A 14,896-nucleotide genomic window follows, 5' to 3' on the forward strand; every position below is an offset into this window, starting at 1 on the left:
GAGTTCGAGGCCAGCCTAATCTACAGCAGTGAGTTTCAGACAATCCAACAACCACTAGGAATTGAGAGCTTAGAGTGGTGGGCTCATGCCTGTATTTCTAGCCCTTGGGAAGCTGAAACAGGAGGGTTGCTCTTCAAGTTTGAAACCAGCCTGGGCTGCTGCAGCCCTTCTCATTACCTAGACCAAATTGCCTGATTTCTTTTTCTTTCTTTCTTTCTTTTTTTTTTTTGTTTTTCGAGACAGGGTTTCTCTGTGTAGCTTTGCGCCTTTCCTGAACTCACTCTGTAGCCCAGGCTGGCCTCAAACTCACAGAGATTCACCTGGCTCTGCCTCCGGAGTGCTGGGATTAAAGGCGTGCGCCACCACTGCCCGGCAGAAATTGCCTGATTTCTGAAGGCATTTGTATTTGGACACCTGGCTTATACAATAAACCTACAACCTACAGTTTGTTGTGTTTTCCCCAGATATTAAAATTTCCTATTTGAAATCCTGGCTGGGTGGCTGGGTGATGTTAGAATAGCATTTAATCTCTTCCAAATTAAAAATTAATGTTGAATGTCTACATGAAAACAAATTTGCCCTTGGGCGCTTTTCTAAAGAGCTGACCTGCTGGAGAAAGGCGGGGTTAGGGGTGGGGTGGGGGGGTGCTGTGTGTGGGGCTGGAAGGTGGAGGAACATTTGCCAAGGTTGAGAGACTTCATCTCTGTAAGACACTGTCACCACAGCTCTACCTCTCTCTTGTCACCTAAAGTGGGAAACTGCTGCCCCCTATTGCCTACTGGTCTCTCAAAAACAACAACAAAAAAAAAATTCCATGAGTTTTGCAAGGTTTGCTGTGCTCCCATTTTACAGACCAAGAAACGAGGGCTTAGAGCTCTGGCGGAACCTAGTCATAGTCACAGAGCTATGCCTACAAGTGGAGCTGCAAGCCAGACTCTGATCCCCTAGTTGGTCCAGTGAACTCACCCAGCACGTGACAAGAGAAAGTCCTTTGGTCTTAGGTGGCCATAGACAGCACAGCCTACGTAAAGCTGGGTTGTATTTTCAGTGAGAACAAATGTGTGCTGCAAGCACAGAGGGGCTGGAGGGATGGCTCAGCGGTTAGGAGCACCAGCTGCTCTTCCAGAGGACTTGGGTTCAATTCCCAGCACCTGCATGACAGCTCACAGCTGTCTGTAGCCCTGTGCCAGGGGATCTGACACCCTCTGACATACATGCAGGCACGGCACCAAGGCACATATAAATAAGTAAATTATTTTTAAAAATCCAGTAATGAATTTTTGGTGACATTTAAATCGAGTTTCGAGGGATGAGCAGGCCGTCAGCAGGCAATTCGACAATCCCGAGTGGGGGTTATAGGGCAGGGCAGCAATCCTGTGGGAAATCTGAACAAGGTGAAATTTTGTTTCGCAATATCATGAACATAGATCTTTCTAAGATGGTTCATTTTTTATTCTTTTAGCAATGTGTATGTGCATGGGGGTGAGCACGGGCATGTAAGTGTGGTGGCCCTCAGAGGACATAGCACTCCCAGCATCCTCAGGGGTTCTCCGAAGGATGGTGTGGGGGTTAAGAACCTTGACCACTTCCCAGCCTAGATACGCAGGGTAATGGGGGAGCAAACAAAAGAAACACAAAAACTGGAGTTCTCATTTTTAGCTCCCACTTCCCTCCAGGTTTTTTTTTTTTAAACCTTTTAGAGCTTTATTAAGAGGAGAGACAGAGAGACAGAGAGACCTCGTGGAGGGAGAGTGCAGAGAGATCCTCCAGTTTTGATACTACCTCTGACTCTCTAGAGTCATCTCCCTGGATAATCCTAAAACTGCGTTGTCACGGGCAGGGGGATCCCCTATAGACTATGACTTTCTGAGTAAGTCCATGTGATCCTTATGTATTGCTATTATGCTTTAAATTTTATGTGTTTGGGGTGTTTTGTCTACATGTGTGCCTGCATCCCATGCGTGTGCCGTGCCCGTGGGGACCAGAAGACGGCCAGAATCGGAGTACAGATGTGGTGTCAGCCACCCTGTCGGCGCTAGGACTCGAACTCGGGTTCTCAGCCGAAGCAACCAGCCCTTCCAACAGCGCAGCGCCTTTTCTCCCGCCCTCGTCCACGTGATCCTTAGTTTGCACGTCGAAGGGCTGGAGCCGAAGGACTTTTGGCTCTTGGGGGCCTCCGTCCCGCCTCAGGGTTCCCGTCCGCCCCTTGTCCCTCGGCGGCCGCCGTGGGTCCGTTACGTGGCAGCTGTCGGCGCCGGCCAATCAGCGGCGCCCGCATCAGCCCCCTCGGGGAGGCGCCGCCGGAAGGGGCGGAGCTGAGGCGGCGGCGGCGGTGGCTGAGGCGGCAGCGGCAGCGCGGCGGCGGCTCTGGAGGCCGCAGTCCGCGTCCCGGCTCCGGCCCGCGCCGCACCATGGTGACGCTCGCAGAGCTGTTGGTGCTGCTGGCCGCGCTGCTGGCCACGGCCTCGGGCTACTTCGTCAGCATCGACGCGCACGCCGAGGAGTGCTTCTTCGAGCGGGTCACCTCGGGCACCAAGATGGGCCTCATCTTCGAGGTGGCGGAGGGCGGCTTCCTGGACATCGACGTGGAGGTGCGGGCGCGCGGCCCGCCGTCGGGGCGGCGCCGCTCGGCCGCTCGACCGCCCGGGGGTCGGGGGGGAGGTTGGAGAGACCCGGGGACCCGCGGGGAGCCCCCCCTGTCCCCCGAGCGCGCGGGCCGGGGAGGGGCCACGCCGCCGCCGCCGCCGTCGCGCAGCCCCCGACGGGCCCTGCCCGCGCGCGGCCTGGAAAGCGCTCGCCTTTTTTTTCCCGAGCGCCTTCGGGTTCCGTGCGGCGTCACTGGGGCGCGGGCTCGGCCTCTCCCTCCCTTGGCTTTGGTCCCGCGCGGCCGCGTGTCCCGCCGGCTCCGGGCGGGAGCGGCTCTCCGTCGCGTCGCGGCCGCTCCGTCCTCCGGGGCTCGCGCGCGTGCGGCGCGGCGCGGCGCGGATGGCGCGCGGCAAGAAACTTTGGGAAAAGTCGTAGATCGGGGCGCGCGGAGGAGCGCCGAGGCGCGCCGAGACGGCGGTGCCGTTTCTGGCTGCGGCAGAAACCGGCTCAACTTCCTCCCCGCTTCCTGACGCCAGCGGCCAGATCGGTCCCACGAGAGATGGCGCTGGGGATCCCTTGTTTCTTTCTTTTTTTTTTAGGAGCGAGGATTGCAGCGAAGTGTGTAGAAAACACTTATTTGGACAATAAAAGTGTCTTGCCGAGTTTTTTTTTTTTTTTTTTTTGAGACAGGGTTTGGGCTCATGCAGGCATGGAACTCACTTGCCTCTGCCTTCGGAGGGATGGGAGTAAGTAAGGGTGTTCACTGCCGTGCCCCGACCATTTGCTGCCTTAAGGGGGGGGGGGAGTAACAGTACCGGATTCAATTTACTTGTTAGTATTACTGACTGGGTGTAAAGATTGTTCATTTGGTAGTGCATGTTAATTGAGCTGAGCAAAACTCAAGTACAGCTGGGACCTCAAAGTTGGGAGGCCGCTTGCTGAGCCAGGAACCTATCTAGATAAAGATGAGCTCTTCCAGTTCCCCAAGTTTTGCAGGTGACTGGCCCTTAAAAGAGGCAGGCTTGGGCCGGAGAGTGTGAATACTGTGCTGATCTTTCAAAGTTCAGTGTAGGGCTTCAGCACAAGCCGTGACTCCCGCTCCAGGGCACCTGATACCCTCTTTGGGCACCTGCTTGTATGTGCACACACCCTCCTCATTTCCAACCTGCTGCTCTTCCCTAAGCCTTGACAAGCATGTCAAATCAGTCACATCCTGTGTTGTTTGGCAGTGGTCACAAAAAACCTTGAAACATGCTTTGGAAACAAAATCCAATTTTGATAGCGTGTGATGGGGCACACCTTTACTTTAAATTGCCGCAGTTGATAAATTGTATTTATACAGCAAATAAGTGTCAACAGTCAGCACAAGTCCAAAACCAACAACCAGCCTTGGACCAAGAAGCGGCCGTGTGACTTCCTGCAGGGTGTTGAGGAAGGGCATGGTGGTACAGCACCTGTGCACCTCACATGGTAGTGGCCAGTGACGTCATGGTCAGTGCACCGGCGGGAGCACAGCGGTTATGGGGGTGGGGCCTCAGTCCGTAGAGCTGTGGTCTTCTGCAGGAGTGGGGCACATCTTTATTTACTTCACTAGCGCTGTGGACAGGCAGCTTGGACTAGTAATGAGACCCTATCTCAAAACAAAAATAAAAATTCTTTATTCTGGAAAGCTTCCTTTCTGTTTTCAGTTTTTGCTGAAGGAGTTAGGACAGTTTGAGACTGAACCTTGAGTTGTCCGGTTTCTGTTTCTGACAGGCTTACATTTCCCTTGGACAGATAATACCTGAAGGCAGTCAGTGGAGAGGTGCTTTAGGGAGCCATTGAGTCTACTCTTGCTGGTTAGATGGGAGAATTAGTGCCCAAAGTGTTGACCGTGGCTCGCTGCAGGGGACCTAATCAAGGTCCAGCCTAGTGGGTTTCCTGCTGAAGGATGCTACTTAGGATCCTAAATATTTAGTGAATTTCCTGTCTCTCTCCTGCCTCCAGATCACAGGACCAGATAACAAAGGCATCTATAAAGGAGACCGAGAGTCCAGCGGGAAGTACACGTTTGCAGCCCACATGGATGGGACATACAAGTTCTGCTTTAGTAATAGGATGTCTACCATGACTCCAAAGATAGTCATGTTCACCATTGACATTGGGGAGGCTCCCAAAGGACAAGACATGGAGACAGAAGGTGAGATATCACTTTTGATGAAGAACACTTCAGCTCATTACCCTCACCTATCTGAGTACAGTGTGTATGTGGTTTTTTTTAAAATTTCTCTTTCCAGATTGAGTCACTGTCCTTAAAAACAAAATTCCTGTTGAAGTGAATGTAAACCTGTAATTAGCCGGTTTCTGGAAGTTCCTGTTTGTTTTCAGTGGTTTTGATCGTCCCTTCTGGCCCCCATGCAGTCCCTGTGCCCTTGTCATCTGGGTTCCATGTGTCTGGATTCTGTTCATTAGCTAATCCTGGGGCCCACACCTACCTCTGTGTACATTTGCAGACTGCTGTGCTAGCCCGGCTAATCTCACACTTTTCTCTAGGTGGTGGAGACTCCTGGGATGGTATGTGATTGGCTGGTTTGTTTTTGACAGCATCCCGGTTTTTGGTTTTGCATCCCGACACCTAACTTCTGATTCCTTTTCTCTAACTTCAATTTCCTGGCATGAGAGTGGTTTTTCCCTTTTTAAAATCTTCTGCAACTAATTACGTTATTTTTGTAAATTTGAGAATTTGGTTGACAGGTACAAGTCGGATGACTTCAGCTTGATAGGTATGGCAACCCCTGACTGACGTTTTTATGTGGCTTTGCCTAAAATGAACGCTGAAGGGTGCAAAGGCTCAACTAACTGCACAAGACGGTGTTAGTAGACAATTTAGAGAAACTGAGTCTAGGCTTCTTTACTGCTAAGGTTTCTGATGTGAAGTTTGGTTAGGTTTAAAATACTGTGCAAGAGTTTTTTCAGAGCTGATGAGAAGTTTGCTTTCACTGACTATTTACACACACACTCATTTTTTTGCTTTTGCTTTGTTAGGATTTATTTTATTTTTTGGTGGTGTTGGGAATTGAGCGTAGGACTTTGTGCTTGGCAGGCGAGCACACAACATTGAGCTGTATCCCAGCCTTTTCTGTATATTTGAATCTTGAGATAAGACTTCACAAAGTTGCCCATGCTGGGCTTAAGCTGTGATCTTTTTGCCTCAGGTTCTTGAGGAGCTGGAACCACAGGTCTGTACCATTGGGTCTGCCCTCCAGTTGGTTCTGGAGAAGCTGCTTTGCTGCTTCCCAGCAGCCAGCAGACTTTTTTTCCTCCATTGTCACACAAGCACATGGTAGAAAGGGCAGTTGTTTACCACATCCCACAGTATCTGCTTCTGGCATACACATCTAGATACTGAGCACTTAGCAGCACCCAGGCAGTGAAGGTGAGGTTTCTGATGGTTTTGAACTCTGTAAAGCTGAGAATTTTGTTTAATCTCTGTGCTTATTTTTCAGGGCCATTTACAGTGCTGAACTTGCCCAATTCTTAGAAAAAATTCTTGGTTTTGAAGGACTTGGTATTTCTTCACAGTCTGAAAATTGGTCCTCTTTCATGGCTAGAAAGTAATGGCTGGGCTGGAGAGGTGGCTCAGCAGCTAAGAGCACTGGCTGCTCGTCCAGAGGACCTGGATTCAATTCCCAGCATCCACATGGCAGCTTACACTTGTCTGTAACTCCAGTTCCAGGGGATCTGACACCTTCACACCAATGCACATAAAATTAAATAAATTAAAAATAAACAAAGAAAGTAATGGCCTTTGAATGTGGATAGTGAGCTTCTGGTTCATCCTTTAACTGTCTCAGGTTCTTGCTTTTGCTTCTTGATGGCAGCTGTTAGGTTGAGCCTTCTTGAAAGCAGTGGCTTCTAAGTGGGTCAGTTTTTTTCCTTTTGAGATGGTTGGTAATGTCTGGAGACCTTTTCATTCTAAGGTCAAGGTACCTCTCTTAAGTAACCCTACTTAGCCGGGCATTGGTGGCGCATGCCTTTAATCCCAGCACTCGGGAGGCAGAGCCAGGCGGATCTCTGTGAGTTCGAGGCCAGCCTGGGCTACCAAGTGAGCTCCAGGAAAGGCGCAAAGCTACACAGAGAAACCCTGTCTCGAAAAACAAAAAAAAAGAAACCCTACTTAAATGATTTGACATGGTCTGTGGGCTCCAGAGGCTGCTGAGGGTGACTGGACATTCTGGTCCAGCCCTTAAGTGTAGAGGCCAGGGTCCTGAAAACCAGAGGGGTACCCTGAGTAAACTGAAATCTCATCTGAGGCTGGATCCTGGGCAGCTGGTAGGCAACTGCTTTTAAATAACAGAACAACTTGATTAGAGAGGATACCTGGGTGGTTGAGATGTTTCGTGGGTCAAGTGTGAGGACCTCAACTTGATCTTGGAATTCATGGTGGAGATAACTCCTGAAGGTTGCCCTCTGACCTCTGAATGCTCCCTCCAAAGCCCCATATACGCACTGAAATAAGTGAGTCTCTGGGTGAGAATCCAAACCACTCAGGCTTGTCTTCACTTGGGCATGCTGCTGTGCTTTGTAGTTCAGACACTCAGGGAGCAGCATGTGGCTGGTTAGTTTTTTCCTGGGTGTTAAGTTTTTTGCTCTACTAAGTTCAAAACCTGTTTGGTGCTAAATTAACATCGTAGTTAGGTGATTTCTCTCTCTCTCTCTCTCTCTCTCTCTCTCTCTGTATTGGTGATTTCTCTCTCTCTCTCTCTCTCTCTCTCTCTCTCTCTCTCTCTCTCCCCCTCTCCCTCTCCCTCTCCCTTTTTTTTTTTTTTTTTTGAGACAGGATCTCTGTAGCCTTGCCTGTCCTGGAACTCACTGTGTAGACCAGACTAGCCTTGAACTCAGAGATCTGCTTGCCTCTGCCTTCTGAGTGCTTGGATTAAAGGCATTTGCCACCAAGTTACGTGTGTGTTTTGTTTTTTTTTTTTTTTTTAAAGGCATACGCCACCACTGACTGGCCAAGTTACGTGATTCTTTTCCTTTCTTTCTCTCTCTCTCTCTCTCTCTCTCTCTCTCTCTCTCTCTCTCTCCTTTCTTTTTTGAGACAGGGTTTCTCTGTGTAGTTTTGGTGCCTGTCCTGGATCTCACTCTGTAGATGAGGCTGGCCTCAAACTCACAGAGATCTGCTTCTTCTGCCTCCTGAGTGCTGGGATTAAGGTGTGTGCCACCACCACCTGGCCTGTACTTAGGCTTTTTGTTGCTTGTTTGTTTGTTTTAAGTTTATTTGCTCTGTGTTGTTTGTTTCTCATTAGAGTCAACTGGAAGGAATTCCTCAGGGGAATTGTTCTCTAGTTAGTAAGCATTGTATAGTCTGTTCCCTAGTTGGAAATAGAGTGGGTTGTCTGCTAGGAATGGACTTTTAAAAATGCTCTGAAAAGCTAGTGGCACACACCTTGAACTCCAGCACTCAGGAGGGAGTGGCAGAGGCAGGCAGATCTTTGTGAGTGCAAGGCCAGCCAGATTTGTATAGTGAGTTGCAGGGCAGCCAGGACAACACAGTGAGACCCTGTCTCAAAACCAAAACAGAAAAAGCTCTGAAAGCCAGGTGTGGAGGTGTATGCCTTTGATGGCCACCTGAGAGGTGGAAGATGGAGGGGAGGTCAGGAGTGGAAGACTGGCCTTGGCTATCTTGGGAGCTTGGAGCCAGGCTGGGCTGCATGAGACATTGTCTCAAAAACAGCAAGATGAAAGGAGTAGGTCTTGAGGGCTGGACTGTCGTCAGTGGTTCAGGTAGTTGCTTGAACTCTTTCTATACCTAGCTGCTCTGTGTGCCTTCTCTGAGGAGGATTTCATCTTACAAGTATTGCTCACAAAGAGATGACTAAGTGTGCTGCTCTGTCTCCGGTCTCCGCAGCTCATCAGAACAAGCTAGAAGAAATGATTAACGAGCTGGCAGTGGCCATGACGGCTGTGAAGCACGAACAGGAGTACATGGAAGTCCGGGAGAGAATACACAGAGCCAGTGAGTTATGGACCCAGCTTGTGACAGTGTCTCCTGTTAGTGGTGTCCCTGCTTATGAATGTACAAATATACCATAGCAAGACTTTGACTTTAGAGTTCTACATGCCTGTGAGACATGTTTATTGTGCCTTGTATTAAGCTGTTGTGTTGCTGAGACAACACTCTATATCAGAAATGTTTGTGTGTGTGGTGTTTTTTGTTTGTTTGCTGTTTGGTTTTGGAGACAAGGTCTCTATGTAACCCTGGCTGTCCTGGAACTCACTATATAAATCAAGCTGGCCTCAAACTCAAGAGAGCCACCTGCCTCTGTTTCCCATCTGTTAGGATTAAAGGTGTACATTACTGTGCCTAGCTAGCATAAGCTTTTAAGAGGGTTTTTTTTGTTGTTGTTGTTTTGTTTTTTAAATTTTTTAAAAATATCCCAACCAGAGTTTCCCCTCTCTCCATTTCCCCAGGCCCCCCATCCCTACCTTCCTCCACTCCTCCACTGTTTTCAGATATCAGTTGGCATCCCATGGATACCAGCCATTCAGTCATTCATGGTATATCAAATTGAAGTGAGACTAGGTATCTTCTCTTTTATTAAGGCTGGATGAGGCTATCTGGTAGGAGGAATGGGTCCCGAAAGCAGACAACACAGTTAGAGACATCCCTTGCTCTCACTGTTAGGAGTCTCACACAAACACCAGGTTACACAGCTGTAACACATACGCAGAGGGCCTACGTCAGTCCCACACAGGCTCCCTGGTTGTTCAGTCTCTGTGACCCCTGTGAGCCCAGGTTAGTTGCTTCTGTGGGTTTTCTTATGGTGCCCCTGACACCACAGGGTCCTTCAGTCCTTCCTCCCCATCCTCCAAAGGATTCCCCAGCTCCATCTCATGTTTGGCTGTGGGTCCGTGCGTCTTTTCCATCAGTTGCTGGGGTAGAGCCTCTCTGAGGACAGTTGGGCTAGGCACCAATCTGAGTATAGCAGAATATCATTAGGAATCATTTCATTGACTTCCTTTGTTTTCCTTTTGTGTTTGGTTCTATCCTAGGTCTTTGAGTCTCTGTGGTATCCTGCCTCTGTTTTTTTGTTTCTTTCTTTCTTTTTTTTTCTTTTTAAGGTTTATTTAAGTCATGTGCACACCTTTAATCCCAGCACTCCAGAGGCAGAGGCAAGCAGATCTCTTAAGTTCGAGGTCAGCCTAGTCTACAGAGTGAGTCCCAGGACAGCCAAGGTTGTACAGAGAAACCCTGTCTCAGAAAAAAAGAAAAAAGATTTATTTATTTTTATTGTATTCCCGTGCGTGTTTGTCAGTATGTATGTATGCTTGTGTATGTCAGGGCAGCATATATGTGCTGCACCCACAAGGTCCTGGAACTGGAGTGACCTGTGGTTGTGAGTAGCCTTCTGGGTGCTGTGAACAGAACCCAATCCTCTGAAAGAGCTGCAAATGTTATTAACTGATAAGTCATTTCTCTAGCCCAAGAGTGGTTTTTTTTTTTTTTTTTTTTTTTTTTTTTTTTTTTTTTTTTTTTTTAAGTTTGTGATTAGGGCTGGTAAGATATTGCTCTGTGGGTGAAGGTTCTTTCTACCCAAGTTTGATGACTTGAGTTGGGACCCACATGGTAGAAGAGAAGAATGGATTCCTGTTGTTTGTCCTCTCCTCTGACTTCTGGATACATGCACACACGCAAAATAGATCATTAGGTTTAAGAAAAAAAATTTTTTTATGATCAACTAAAGGTTTTTAAAACCAGAAAATGCTGTAACGTGAAAGTTAAATTACTTTTGGTTTTGTGTGGTTTGTTTGTTTGTTTTGAGACAAGGTTTCTCTGTATAGTCCTGGCTGTCCTGGAACTTACTCTGTATACCAGGCTGGCCTGGAACTCAAAAATCCACCTGCCTCTGCCTCCCAAGTGCTGGGGTTAAAGGCGTGCGCCACCACAGCCCAGGAAGGTTAAATTTAAGTCACATGCCAGAAACCTTTGTATCCACACTCAAGTGCCATGTGCAGAGGAAGGCCTAGCCCAGAGTGGAAGGCTGGGGAGTGGGTTCAGTGTGCCAAGCGCTTTTCACCAAGAGTGATCACACATCCAGGGTACACTGACCTGTACAGACACAGTGCATACAAAGATGGAATAGTTCTTTTTTTTTTTTTTTTGGTTTTTTGAGACAGGGTTTCTCTGTGTAGCTTTGCGCCTTTCCTAGAACTCACTCTGTAGCCCAGGCTGGCCTCGAACTCACAGAGATCCACCTGGCTCTGCCTCCTGAGTGCTGGGATTAAAGGCGTGCACCACCACCACCACCACCACCACCACCACCACCACCACCACCACCACCCGGCCCAAAAGATGGAATAGTTCTTACAAAACTTTTTTTTGTTGTTGTTTTTTCCAGGACATTTCTGGTAGTAGATATTCCTGTTCACCATGCTTATATCCTGTAGCTATTACAGAATGAGGTTTTTACACACTTAGTTTTGTAAATCAGATGCTTCCTCTAGTGTTGCTGTTCATTATCTTGTACTTCCTGCTCCTGAGAAATGAGTAAATGGGCCTTGGTAGCACACAGTGTGTGCTTGGGAGGCAGGAGCAGACAGATCTCTTGAGTTTCAGGCCAGATAGGGCTGCATAGTGAGACTGTCTACAATGAAAATAAACAAGCAAACCAAAGCAGTGGACAGGAGGCCTTTGGTTTACTCGTAGTAATAATGCTGGGTTGTTACTGTCCCGCTAGGTCAGGTAATGTGTCGGCTTGATTCCAATGAAGACAGTGTTCTGTATGCACAATTTCTTGGGTGGCTGGATTCCTCTGTCATCCAAAGATGCCTTTTTAAAGGTCTCTTATTTTTAAAATTATGTATATATGCACTTACCTGTATGTGTGCCTCATGTGTGCATGCAAGTGTCCTCAGGCTAGGTGAGGTCATGAGATACCTTGGAGCTGGAGTTACAAGTGGCTGTGATCCACGTGATGTGGATGCTGGGAACCTAACTTGGTTCCTCTGGAAGAGCAGCAAATGCTCCTAATTGTCTAGCCATCTCTTCAGCCCACACAAAGATGCTCTTTAAAATAAGTGAGAGGAGATGCTGGTCATCGTGACACATGCCTCTAATCCCAGCGCCTGGAAAGTGGAAGTGGGAAGAGCAGGAGTTTTAAGGGTGTTTTTAGCTATAAAATTGGTTTGTGGTTTTTCTGGGCTACATATAGAGAATGTCTCAAATAAAACAAAATAATGAAAATTTGTTTTCACACAAGTGAAAGAGCCTTTTGGCAGATAATATTCCTCTGATACACATATTTAATTTTTTTGAGACAGTCTTATGTGTCCTAAATTGGCCTTGAACTCAGTTATTACTGAGGGACCGAGGCTGGCCTCGAACTAGTGATCCTCCACTGTAGCTTCCTGAGTGCAGGAATTACAGGATGGGTCAGCATGCTTGTTTTTAGGGTTATTTTGAAAGTTACCAGTCTGTGGTCAGGGTGGGCGGAGTGATTGTCAGCTGTGAGTGGCCCTATGTAGAGATGATGGAGGTCCTGTGCCGCTTTGTGGGTTGCTGTTAAAGTTTGTTTGTTTGCCTCCACAGTCAACGACAACACAAACAGCAGAGTGGTCCTTTGGTCCTTCTTCGAAGCTCTTGTTCTAGTTGCCATGACATTGGGACAGATCTACTACCTGAAGAGATTTTTTGAAGTCCGGAGGGTTGTTTAAAAGGCCTTTTCCTGTTGATCCCAAATTCACAATTCACTTGTTTACCAAACACCTTGGTCATAATAATGTCATTAGTTTATACATTTTTATTTTCTGAATGTTCATGACTTGTGTTTCTTTGTGATTAATGGGTATTGGGGAAACCTGTTTAGGGAAGTTAGAGTGAAAATTTGACATTGATTGGCCTATAATTCTTACTTGAATGCTGCCCCATTGTACAGGTCCTTCCCAGAGTTCAGAGGCTGTTAATGCTGTACGGGACTGTGGTCTGTATTATGTTTTCACCTTCAGTTTTCATAATAAAATGCAGTTTGTTCAGGAAGCAGCCCACAGCCTGACTGCATTCTTGGGAGTCCCTCATCTGTGTTCATTACCAGAGGTTCATTTTAATGAGTCCTTACAGCAACAGTAGACTGAATCTTGACCCTTCTGACCAGCCGTAGGGCAGAGCGACCTGACTGGGGTATGTTACCGTGTGGGCACTCAGACTTTCTTGAGTTTGCTTTAAACTAGACTCATCCCAATACTTCCCCCCAAAGTTTTATATTGAACCTTAGAACTGAATCACCTCTATTCGACTTGACACAGCAGCCGACAGCGTAGGAGTCTGCTGAAGCCAGTGTCTGGGTGTGGGACAGACTCTCTCTCTCCTGTGCTGCACTCTGTCCATTGTCGGCACTTGGGAAGAGCGCATTGCTCGAGGGGAGCCTGCCTTTCTCATGCCAAAGGGTTAAGCCTTGGATGGCTTGCAGTGATAGGCAGCCACTGTCGGCCTGTTAGTCAGTGGCCTTGAGTCCTGGTCTTCAGTGTCAGCACTAGGGTTCTGTTTGTCCTCTGGTGTCTCTCTTTTTTTTGGCACATGTCAGTTTTGTTTATAGAAAATGAAGAGACTCTCTCTCTCATGATGGGTTTAATGACAGTCGCTCTGCTTTGGGTGTGGGCGATCCAGGATTATGTGCTGACTGATGTCTGATAGCTACCTGGATATTTTATTTTCCTTTTTGGATCTTGCAAGGGGAAAACTACAAGTAACAAGTTTTGTAAAATTAATTTAAATTTGTTATAGGTTTTGATGTTCAGGACAAATAATTTTTCAACCCTGGATGACTCTCCTTGCAACAGTCTGTTGGTAAGGTGACTCTCTCACCATAGGGCAGCTGTTGCATGCCAATTTTTTTTTGTGTGTGTGTGTGAAAACACTTCAGAATTGAATTAAAAGATGTAAATTTAAAATTGGTTGTGTATCTAATATGCCCCAGGTTCAGTAAATAAACAATTCTTTTTAAAAACAGACTGTATTCTGTGGTTTATATTAATGCTGGTTAACTTAAAATTTTTGATAAATACAATTTTTTTTCAACTGAGATATGCCTATGTTTATAAACAGCTATGTTATATCATTTTTATTTCACCATTTTTGGAGAGATGGTTCACAAACGAGAGACATATGCCTAGATATGTGGTAAGCCAGGTGGTGGTGGCGGCGGCGGCGGCACACGACTTTAATCCTAACACTTCGGGGAGGCAGAGGCAGATGGGTCTCTGTGAATTTGAGGCCAGCCTGGGCTACAGAGTGAGTTTCAGGACAGGATCCAAAGCTACACAGAGAAACCCTGTCTCGAGAATCCAAAATGCCATTTTAAGCCTGGTGTGGTGGCCCATGCCTTTAATCCCAGCACTCGGTAGGCTGAGGCAGGTGGATCTTAGTTTGAGGCCAGCCTGGTCTACAGAGTCAGTTCCAGGACAGCCAGTGTTACATAGAGAGATCCTGTATCAAAAGACAAAAATAAAAACACTCCAACAAAACCATAAAAAGTTACCATTTTAGTCTGTGTGGTTTCTTTGGATCAGTGTTAAATATCTTGGGCGTGGAGGAAGTCACGTTTGAATTTTTTTACTTAACCACTAGTTTATGGATGTAGGGAAATGAGCTGGAGGGAGATGAATGAGTTGCCCATGGCTGTAGAGAAAGGAAGGTGGAGCCAGAGCCAGCTCTCCTGCAGAGAATCTTCTTACAGAGTTGCTAATGGCCAGTCAAGTACTGTGCCTGTCAAGGCTGGCCGGCTGTCAAGCTCTCTGTAAATGGTCTGTCCTGTTGATATCTCGTAGCCACCATTGTACCTTTTGTACAATTACTAAATAAGCAGACTTGGAAAAGATTTTTCAGCTCAGCAAAGTGGTAAATAGAGCGCAAAAAGCAAATAGCCACGTGATTGCCTGCTGCCGTTAACAGGCTGCCTGTCCTCGGATTGCATCCTATGGTAGTTGCAGGAGCCTTTTGAGGATGCGATGAAGACTTTTTGTTCATTCCTGCCACAAGTTTGGCATCTGTATGCAGCATTTAGTCAGGCGGATGACAAAAGGCCCCACTGTAGGTTTGCTGTTGGCGAGGAGATGTGAATCTACCAGCATTTGCACACGCTAAAAGTCCATGTAGGGGGAAACGGGCGTTCTGCCGTCCAGGGAGTGGTCACTGAGAAGGTGACTTATCAGGAGGCTGAAGGGCGTCTGGAAAACATCTGTGAACAGCTGGCGGCAGGTCCGCAGGTGAGCCTCTCTCAGCTGGCCGAGTGACTGGGAGGCTGTTCCTGTCTGGCGCCCTCGTTTAACCGCG

The 14,896-nt window shown here is 47.5% G+C and overlaps 1 protein-coding gene across 2 annotated transcripts; it reads left to right on the forward strand.

The window, feature by feature from the left end:
• The first annotated feature begins 2,322 nt into the window (after positions 1–2,322).
• On the forward strand, positions 2,323–13,573 carry Tmed2 (transmembrane p24 trafficking protein 2). 2 transcript variants are annotated; one of them, XM_028885780.2, is made up of 5 exons: positions 2,323–2,591; positions 4,573–4,765; positions 5,119–5,139; positions 8,477–8,584; positions 12,158–13,573. In XM_028885780.2, the coding sequence occupies exons 1-5, from the start codon at positions 2,412–2,414 to the stop codon at positions 12,280–12,282; spliced, it is 627 nt and encodes a 208-aa protein (XP_028741613.1). In that variant the 5' UTR covers positions 2,323–2,411; the 3' UTR covers positions 12,283–13,573. The 2 variants fall into 2 exon arrangements, with proteins under 2 accessions (XP_028741613.1, XP_028741614.1); XM_028885781.2 differs by lacking the exon at positions 5,119–5,139 and having other exon boundaries at positions 2,329–2,591.
• Positions 13,574–14,896: the final 1,323 nt, after the last annotated feature.

The sequence above is a fragment of the Peromyscus leucopus genome, chromosome 23 (genome assembly GCF_004664715.2).
Source record: "Peromyscus leucopus breed LL Stock chromosome 23, UCI_PerLeu_2.1, whole genome shotgun sequence".
Lineage (NCBI taxonomy): Eukaryota > Metazoa > Chordata > Mammalia > Rodentia > Cricetidae > Peromyscus > Peromyscus leucopus.